The 10,778-nt window shown below is 31.9% G+C and overlaps 1 protein-coding gene across 1 annotated transcript; it reads left to right on the top strand.

Annotated features, from left to right (window-relative positions):
- Positions 1–5,014: 5,014 nt before the first annotated feature.
- On the top strand, positions 5,015–8,568 carry LOC139514894 (muscarinic acetylcholine receptor M2-like). The gene is made up of 2 exons (XM_071304485.1): positions 5,015–6,017; positions 8,335–8,568. The coding sequence occupies exons 1-2, from the start codon at positions 5,015–5,017 to the stop codon at positions 8,481–8,483; spliced, it is 1,152 nt and encodes a 383-aa protein (XP_071160586.1). The 3' UTR covers positions 8,484–8,568.
- The last annotated feature ends 2,210 nt before the right edge of the window (positions 8,569–10,778 follow it).

Here is a 10,778-nt window from a genome sequence, read left to right as displayed (position 1 = left end):
TATTTCACTGGATGGGACATTTCAACGAATTGATGGAACATCTTTAAAAGCGAAATAAATGGAACGTTTTAGCGCCCATCAATAACCCTATTAGCATTAATTTTATACCATTTTAGCGAAATATACAAATAAATATCAATGTCTATTAAGCTATAGATTGTTAGTTTATTTGTACCTTCTTTACAAGATAAAATTGTATAGTAATGACTTTTTATACCCAGGCAACACAATATCTAAATGTCATATCCATTCATATGTAGTATTGAAAGTAAATACTGAATCTCATCTTTGAGGTCTGTGAACTCAACTGTTATCTGTTTTCTCTGGTCTGGTATAAAGCCACCAATATTATAGAGAAGATTACTAAATATAAAGAAAATATTTTGTGAATGGAAATATTTTAATGAAATCATTATACCAGAGACATATATATATATTTCAATACTTAGTCTATTCCATCGTGTATCTTTCCCCGGTATAGTGTAATTTTTCTCTTGGTTTGCATAAACAATATTGATTTTAAAGTTTAAATAAATGGTAGCATTCACCATTTATTTAAACATTAAAATTAATATTGTTTATGCAAACCAAGAGAAAAATAACAATTTACCGGGGAAAATTTAACTTGAACTTTAAATAAAACCAGCAATCTTTACTCTACTAAGTAAGTTTGTCGAGGCAAGGTTTTCATTAAAATTGACAATTGTGTAAAGACGTAGTAATAGTCTTATCTATAATTCTCTAAAATAATTGAATATAATTCTGTTTAATAACATTAACGGTACCAATTTTTCTGCACCAGATGCGCATTTCGACAAATAATGTCTCTTCAGTGATGCTCGTGGCCAAAATATGTAAAATCCAAAGCTTATATAAAAGATGTAGAGCTATAATCCAAAAGTTCCAAAAAAGTATAGCCAAATCCGTGAAAGGAATCAGAGCTTTGCATGAGGGAGATACATTCCTTAATTTATAATATTTTTTAACATTTTGTAACAGCAAACTAACTATTTCTATTGTTTCATTTTAAATTGGCAATTATAGACAGTGCAGACCATTATATTTGTAGTGTTTTGTGCTATTAAGTTGATCTTTCTTTTTAATTACATTCTTATTACAAGTACAGTTCTAGTTCTATTGTTTTACAATACTAGTATAGGGAAAATAAACTCATCATAGATACCAGAATTAAATTTTGTAATTACGCCAGACGCGCGTTTCGTCTACAAAAGACTCATCAGTGACGCTCGAATCCAAAAAGGTTAAAAAGGCCAAATAAAGTACGAAGTTGAAGATCATTGAGGACCAAAATTCCTAAAAGTTTTGCCAAATACAGCTAAGGTAATCTATTTCTGAGTTAGACACTCAAAAGTTTTGTAAACAGTTAATTTATAAATATGACCATATCTATGATAATTCATGTCAGCACAGCATTGCTGACTACTGGGCTGGTGATACCCTCGGGGAATTAAAACTCCACCAGCAGTGGCATCGACCCAGTGGTTGTAAATAAACTCATCATAGATACCAGGATTAAATTTGTAATTACGCCAAACGCGCGTTTCGTCTACAAAAGACTCATTAGTGAAGCTCGAATCCATAAAAGTTAAAAAGGCCAAATAAAGTACGAAGTTGAAGAGCATTGAGAACCTAAATTCCTTAAAGTTTTGCCATATACAGCTAAGTTAATCTATTCCTGAGGTAGAAAAGCCTAAGTATTTCCAAAATTCAAAAGTTTTGTAAACAGTTAATTTATAAATATGACCACATCAATGATAATTCATGTCAGCACAGAAGTGAGACTGAGACTTGATAGCATAATGAAATGATATGATATTGTTCTGATGGAAGATGTTTTCCCTGATAATTCGATTTATCCGGGAGGTGTTTACAGTTCCTGAGATGTTTGATCATAATAAAGTTTTCCTGTTATGTTTGTTTTCACTTCTTGATGCGTTGTAATTGCACAAAAATAGTATACTTTGACTAATGTATATGTATGTTGAGCTCCGTTTACGAATGCGTTTGTATATATTAATGAATACCATCACGGTGTATTATTGAAGCATTTTTTTGTTACTGAAAGGGTTGTAGTGTGATCTATTCTACTTACCGGGTCCTTAATTTGTCCTTATATCGTAATTTTCTCTATCTAACGTTACTATTTATCTTTACCAAAAAAGCTCAACAGATATCAAATGTTCAATTAAATCCCAAATTGGTAACGATCATCATCGGCTGGTCACATAGAAGATAATGGTACAATGTGAGTTACTGTCTAATATTACTTTGATTGTATCGCTGTTGCGCAGTAAGGAAGTAAGGTGGATATACAAGTCAGTCCTTCTTATCGCATTCAAATTTGTGTCGTATCTTAAATTGGAGATTCATGAAACTTGGTTTAAAGACCGCCCCCCCCCCCCCCCCCCCAAAAAAAAAATTAAAATAAAACATCAATTCCCATGAATTAAACAAGTGCATGTGTAACGGGAGTATCGTTAGGTATTGTTATTATATATATGTAACATACAAGTATAAGCAATAACTCACAATATCTTTAGTTCGCACCAAGATTACTGGATGACTGGTGTTATTGCCCTTAAATGACAGTGTTTGATATAATTATGTTTTTTTTTAATCTTACTGTAACAGAAAAAAACCATCAGCAATTCAAGATGTTGAAAACGACTTAAATGAATGAGTCCACCCACTGATACCTTAGGGAGGTTGATTCCCGCAACTGATGATGCCAATGTTAGTAGTCCTGCCTATCATATGTTTGTGCCAAATGGCTGTGTTCTAAAATCAAACTTGATAAGCAATTTGTTTGGCATTGAGTCCCTTATAAAATTCTAAATCTGCATATTATGACTATATCAAAGTATATGATAACAGTATGCTCTATGGCAGCTTACAAGTTCAGTGATTCAAACCATTATTAATATTTTCAATCATTAATACATATATTTCCACAAAAATTAAATAAAATAATTTTTCTTCAAAATTCCCCGCTGCTCTATTCAAATTTATTCTATGACTTATGTAATTGAAAATGAAATTTCAATAACTACTTCAACATATCTATACATTAATTCGCAGGTTACCGCGTGAAATTAATTTCGGTTATCACCATGAGTTCTGAAATGAAAGAGACCTTTTTATACTCATAATTATATTTCACATATTTCAAGATATTTTTTTAATACATTCCGTATATACAAATGGTAGTCACAGATAAAAGACTTTTCATCGGAAATTAAAAAAAAAAAAGTCATTGAAAAACCCGGAATGATTTTCTGTTATTAATGGTCTACAAATCACCATCAACAGATCCATGACGAAGTCGTAAGCTTTTCCAATGTTCGAACACTTATTCTTAAATCTGCCTCTGCTGGTGATGTTTTGTGAGGTCTCAATCCTCCCATAATCCTCTAGCCAATGTAGAATAAACAAACACACCCAAAAATCAGTTTAAAACACACCTTTCCATTCGTTTGATCAGGGACTTTCTATAAGTATAGTATAGAAAGTCCCTGGTTTGATGTGTTTGGGCTTTTTATTTTGCCATTTGATTTGGGACTTTCCGTTTTGAATTTTCCTCGGAGTTCAGTAATTTTGTGATTTTACTTTTTGTAAGCTTTTCAGATTGCAAAAAAAAATACCCAGAACATTGGCAATCATACCACACCTTTTTTCATATATTTTTATTTAAATCAACGGATTGTTATTTTTTTTCAAAAGAATGAAAAGAGAGAGGTCATAGGGTAAACATATATGTAGATAGGAACTAAAGACAAAATGAAGAATATTTTATAAAGAAGACATCCTTAAGATAGCTGAATTCTATGAACCATATATCTCTTTGCGTTTATCCTTTTAAGCATTTCGTGTAGAGGGTTGGTTTTGTATTCATTAACAGCTTGCTTTGACTGTAATTGTTGCGATCGAGGGGTTCCAATGTGCTATAAATTGCATAGAAGATTGATTTTTTTTTATCTTCGTGACCTCAAAGACACCTGTCTTTTTCTTGTGTTTTATGATGTTGTTATCTACACTTATCTATTGTCATGCTGATATTTAATTCATGATATGAATATACTTGAAAATTCTGCAAAGTTTTTTATAATAGAAAATGTAAGTATGTTAGAAAAAATCTTCAAATAGCAGGTTTTATGCAAGGAAGTAGTAGGAATTTCCCAATACATCTCCTCCCTTTTCTCTCCTTTTTTCCTTAAATTCCGTTCAAGTATCGTAAATGACGATTTCATGTCATACATTTATCTCAAATAATGATCAAAGATTGAACCGAGATAAGCCTGTTCGTCAAATCAGGAAACATCAAGTGTTTTATCTCTGATTAAATGAATTAATTTCATGGGCCGATGCCAGATTTGCCTAAAGTGCTCCTTATTTGATAGACTGCAGGCAGTTGACTATATTAATAGATCTTAATAAAACATTTGTCGAGGATAAACTCAATAGATTGTCAAGCTATATGTATTTCCACTATTTTATGCATAGTAGATGCGTATAGAGAATGCAACTTTTAAACTGTTTCTGATACTACAGATAAACATGATGTTGCATTGTGAAAAAAAAAAATAACGTATTACATCATATTTCTATCTCGCCAAGTTTGACAAAAACAGTTTAAATGTTTCTTAAGCTCTCCATGGGACATAGTACATTAGTAATACTCTTCCCAAGTGCTCTTAACATGTCCGTTTTTAATTTCAGATTTTGCATCAATTTCGTATGGCAATATTAATTATTTAGAATCATAACTATTCGATAGAAGAATTTTCATAAACATCAATCTAAAACAAAATCTTCCTTAAATGAATAAAATTAATTATAGACTTTCTTCGATTAGCGAGATGGCATTTAAACTGCCTTAAATGATTTTATCAAACTACATTCATCAGGCCCATGGGAGAGATGAATTTCATAAATACTAGAAGTCTTACATGGAATCTGGACATATTTGGAAGCTGTTCAGTTTGTCGATGGTGAAATGTCAACGTTGAAGTACACATCTACAGAGATGGGCCTGAACGTTTCCACCAGTCTCTGTATAGCAACAAATAACTCATTATGTAATACATTGACGGAGTATGAACAATTTACTAAATTGCAGTTTATTTTAATTGCTATTTTTGCAGGTATTCTTGCGTTCCTAACCCTAGGTGGAAATCTTTTGGTGATGATATCTTTCGGAATTAACAAGAAATTGAGAATACTAAATAACTACTTTTTAGCAAGTTTATCTGTTGCAGACACTGCTATTGGGTTGATATCAATGCCTTTATATACTGTATATGTTGTTCTTGGATATTGGCCGTTCAGTTCTCTGCCATGTGATCTCTGGCTATCAATGGACTATGTCATGAGTAATTCATCAGCGTTACATTTAGTTATCATATGTGTAGACCGATATTTTTCAGTCAAGAGACCATTGACTTACAGAGCTAATAGGACATCTAAAAAAGTTTTAAGAATGATTATTTCCGTTTGGGTCATTTCGAGTTTACTCTGGATACCATTGATTTTTGCAATGCCTTACATAGAAGGCGAGCGTACCGTACCAGAAACTGAATGTTACATTCAATTTCTATATTCAAATGCTTATGTTACCATAACAACTCACATCTTGGCGTTTTGGCTTCCGGTTTTTACTATGCTTGTTTTCTATCAAAGGGTTTACAGTGCTGCATTAGAACATGCTGCCTTTAAGTCGAAATATGCACGTCGAACCGATGCTCCAGCTAACAAAGCTACAAACAACTGTCGCGGCAAACTTGATAGACATGCATCAATTGATAGCACAGTATCTACTATAAGTGGAGTATCTTATAGAAAAGGTGGAATGCTTCCTCCTGACAGAGAAGGCGATAAAGCTGCAAGAACATTGACCGCCATTCTATTAGCATTTATTATAACATGGACACCATATCATGTTAATGTGATTATATCTTGTTTTTGCTCGAACTGTGTACCGAATGCAGTGTACCATTTTGGTATGTACAAATGTAAAAATATAGGATTAAAAGACATAAATTAACCACACACCATTTTAACAATTTTCAGCAATTTCTAACTTGACAGATATTAAACATAATATAAAGCAAATATTTAATACTAATATACTAAACAATGAAAAAGAGTTATCACACTAAGCAAATATTTTAGCTACTCACTATTTGAATGGTACAGTTTGCATTAATTATAATATATACCACGCTATTTACGAGTTAACATATTTAAACGACGCATCCGCAGAATGAGTTCGTTTAAATATGTTCATGAGGAAGGCGTGGTGTATATATTTTGTAACATCATTCAAAAGTGGCCTGATGATTTTTTGGAATATTAAAAAACCAGGAGTGTCGTTTTAGCCCTCTGCTTAGCTCGCGCACGAGAAAATGGATCCTGTTGGGAATACGGCACATCAGACATTTTTTCTGAATTAAACGACTCGGGCTACTCTAAGGCACATTCAATTTGATTTTTTTCGGGGTCTGGGAATTTTTAGAACAAAATGGTCCGGCTCTTTCTTTAGAAAAAAATATTTTCCCCAATGAAATTTATGAAGTCAGTGACGGAATTCCCAGTAAGTAAAAGTCCTTTTTGTTAAAAAAAAACGAAATCCTTCTACCGTGCATTCATTTAACTGCCAATCAGGCATAACAAAGAGGCGGAGTTTCAATCATGGTTTAACACAAAAAAATATCAGTTTAAACCATAGTTCAAGTTCCGCCTATCTACATGAAGTTATAAGGCAAAGTATGTCATGATTCTTTTTAATGGAATAACATATCAATCTTTTATTAAACCATAGTTTTTCAAAAACCGAACTATTAAGCAGATTATCACGTAAAAACTTCAAAGGAAAAATGCCGTATTATGTTACAATTGAATAAAAAAAACATGCTTGTATTTGTTTTAGATTTTTTTAAATTACATCCCAAAATGAAGAGAACTTATAATCTCTGGTATTAACTGCATGATGGTTTGGTTTTGAAATAATTTATATGTCCTTTTTTTTATGAGAATGAGGAAATTTTCGAAATTTAACAAGCTTTTATTCCCTTTTTAATTGTTTTTGATTTAAGCATTATCGGTGAGTCTTTTGTAGACGAAAACGCCTCTTACATACCAAAATATAATCCTGGTATCTGTGGTGAGTTTATTGTTTGATACGTTTTAGTACAATTACAATATTCGTAAAGCTGTTTTTGGTGTACTGTTCTAAATTAATTTTAGTTATTTGTTGTTATTCCGTGGTTAACATGCCGAAATGGACTATTAAATTATTATATTATTTATTTATGTATTTCTCTGTCTTTGATATTCTTGCATTTATTTGTACTGTATTTCCGTCATGCAATGTTGTAATTTTAGCGGTATGTGTACCATTGCCATTAAGCGCAATGTTTGGCTAGCCAGAACCAGGTTAAAGCCACCTTTTTTTCTTAATATGTCCTCTACCAAGTCAGGAATATGGCAGTTGTTATCTAATAGTTTGTTTCTATGTATATGTATGTTGTTTTCCTCTTATTGTTAATGCGGTTCCCTCGGTTTTAGTGTGTAAACCGGATTTGTTTTTCTCTCAATCGATTTATGACTTTTGAACAGTGGTATACTACTGTTGCCTTTATTGTGCAAATTGTTGATGAAAGCTAGATATGACCCCTTGTCCTCGTATTATTTGATTCAGACGTTTAGAATCTTTGTCGACCCTACAGTTTAAATGTTTATAACTCGTACGATATTGACAAAAACATTGAAAACAACACGTTTAATAATTTCTTGCGTCCGAAGCGCTTTTCTGGATTTACCTTCATCAGGAACGCTCAATGCCAAACATTTAAAATCCGAAGATGTATTAGTACCGAAACCGTTGAAGAGCTATATGTCAAAAATACCTAAAATAAATAGCTAAATCCATCTAAAGCTAACTTTGCCTGAGTGAGTTGAAACCTTAGTTTCTTAAAAATTAAAAAAATTATAAACGGACAATTTTAGTAAAGTTTGTTAAATCACGACAGTACCGAAATACTGACTACTGGGGCTGATGATACCCTCGGGTAAGACAAGTGGCGTCACAGACGAACTTATCTGTCAATAGACAACCGGAGCTTGAACCAAATAATGGTCTTGTCCATGCTTTCAGGAAAATGATGAACATTTAGAATTTTGTATCAATGAAAAGCCGATAAGTAAAATGAACTTTTTTTTTAGAAAAAGCGCAATATTAGTTATATTTTAAAAAGGTCTGACAAAAATTTACCTAAACAGTAGTTTTCATTTCATATTTGTTCTTTTCTATTTCAGGTTACTGGCTATGCTACATCAACAGCACAATTAATCCGCTTTTGTATGCCTTATGCAACATGAATTTCCGATGGACATTCATTAGAATTCTGACATGCAACCAAATATATTCTATTAAAAGTGGTATGGTTAGAAATGAAGTTCAATGAGGATCAACTATAATAACTTCTTAATCATAGAACTATACTTTATCGCAGAAAACAATGTTAAGATTCATTGCCATTTAATATAGTACAGCTAACAGTTTTGCAGCTTCAAGAGAGTACTGTCATAGCTTGTTTTAACAATAGAATTGCCTTTTTTCTGCACATTTTATCAAAAACGCACGAAGAGAGCTCAACCATTTGATGTGTTCATGCAAAAAAGAATAAGGAGGAAATTTAACTGTGAAGTGTTTTGTCGAGTGTTGCTAACCTTTCTTCTTTCTTTTCTTTGGTCATTGTGTGGTCAGCCTTCGACATAAGATTTTATTAAGGCTTCAAATTCTTCTGACCTTAATTTTTGATGATAAAAAAACCAGGAGTTAGCGCAGAACATCAATTTGATAGTGTTTAACGATAAACCTATTCTGAGCTAGAATCAGAATTACATCAATTGTAAAATTGGGTATTACCTTACATAGAAAAAAATTATCAATTCAGATGTTTCAGTCCTGTGCGTGATTTCTTTAGTATCATTATAAAGTGGCTGGAAATGGAGTATTGGCGATAAATAATTTATTTAGATCTATTAAGGAACAAATTGGCCGTTTGATGTACAGGAACTTGGTTATAAACGATATATATATTATTTTTAATAATTGTAATTGCATTTGTTTTTTGTATTTCCTGTCTATTTGCATGATTTTTATTCAATTATTAGTTAGTTGTCACCCGATTATTAGTATGTTTTATTATGGCACGGAATCAAGTTCACAATTATTGATTTTAGCATATGCTAAATTAGTTTCAGAATATCCGAACTTCAATGAAGCATATGATGAAATGTTCAGCGCATACACAAATTCTTGTCTGGAAATGAGGTCATAAATATTGAATTTATCATACACTAGCCTAAATTAATTTTAACATATGCTTGATACAATTTAGCATATGCTAAAACTTATTTAGTATAGATATATATTTAAAATGAAATAAGCATGACTTTTTTGTGCTAAAATGAATTTAGCGTATGCTATCCTCAATATTGCATTATATACTGAAAAGTAAAATTACAAAAATATCGAACTCTGAGGAAAATAACAAACGGAAAGTCCTTACATAAGATTGCAAAATCAAAAGCACAAACACTTCAAACGAATGGATAACAACTGTCATATTCTTGACTTGCTACATGCATTTTCTGATGTGGAAAAGGGAAATGCAGTTTAACATGATATGCCAAATTTAAGTAAGCAAATGCTAAAATCAATAATTATGACCTTGAATCTGCGCCATAAAGAATGAAGGTGATGTTTTAGATTCATTTGCCGTTACGGTAGCTAAAAGTGGACACTTGAGCTTGATCATAAACTGAATTTCCATCCTCTTGGTTGATTAAATGGATATTTACACAATGAATTGGATATAAACATAGCATTAATTTTGATGAAAGACCCCTTGTTAAACATCGAAACGAAAGCTAACATGCTGCCTACATCATTCATAGTTTCATGATTTTGTTAAGAGATATCACAATTGGCCAAATCCCAATGGGTATACCAAATACAGAATCAAAGGAGAACATATGATTTAAAAGCATTATATCGAACACATGGTATTCATGAAATGATAAAATTGGTACATTCTTTCAAAATGATGCTATTTTCATTTATAAATGAATGTTATGATAAAAACTCATAACTAAAGTGTGGAAATGTGTGTGTCTCTATTGTGTACCAAAGTGGTTGTTTTACAAATATTTTTGTTTTGATTAAAAAAAAAAACTGTACAAAAATGTAAATGAGCCACAAGGTAACATACATATATATTTTGTTCACATCTATGACTTTGTAGAAAATGTTTTTTTTTAGCTTGTGGAAGTTAAGTAAGGCAACAGTAGTATACCGCTGTCCAAAAGTCATTAATCGATTGACAGAAAACAGATCCAGGTTACAAACTAAAACCAAACGAAACACATCAACTATAAGAGGTAAACAACGAAACAACAGAAATACTGAAATGCAATAAAAACAAACGCCAACATACATAGAAACGGCCTTTTTGTGAACAATTGCCATATTTTTGACTTCGAACTGGACATTTGAAAATAATATGGTGGGTTGAGCCTGATTTTATGGCTAGCCAAACCATCCGCTTAAAAAATATATATCTAAAATCAGGCTCAACCCACCATATTTTCTTCAAATGTCCAGTACGAAGTCAGAAATATGGCAATATATATACGAGTCTAAATTGAAAATTACGTTCAAACCTATGATTGCGTTGGATAAAAACCGCAATTTT

This window comes from Mytilus edulis, chromosome 3 (genome assembly GCF_963676685.1).
Source record: "Mytilus edulis chromosome 3, xbMytEdul2.2, whole genome shotgun sequence".
NCBI classification, from domain to species: Eukaryota; Metazoa; Mollusca; class Bivalvia; order Mytilida; family Mytilidae; genus Mytilus; species Mytilus edulis.
The sequence above is the reverse complement of the archived record's forward strand: the minus strand, read 5'-3'. Positions and strand labels throughout refer to the sequence as shown.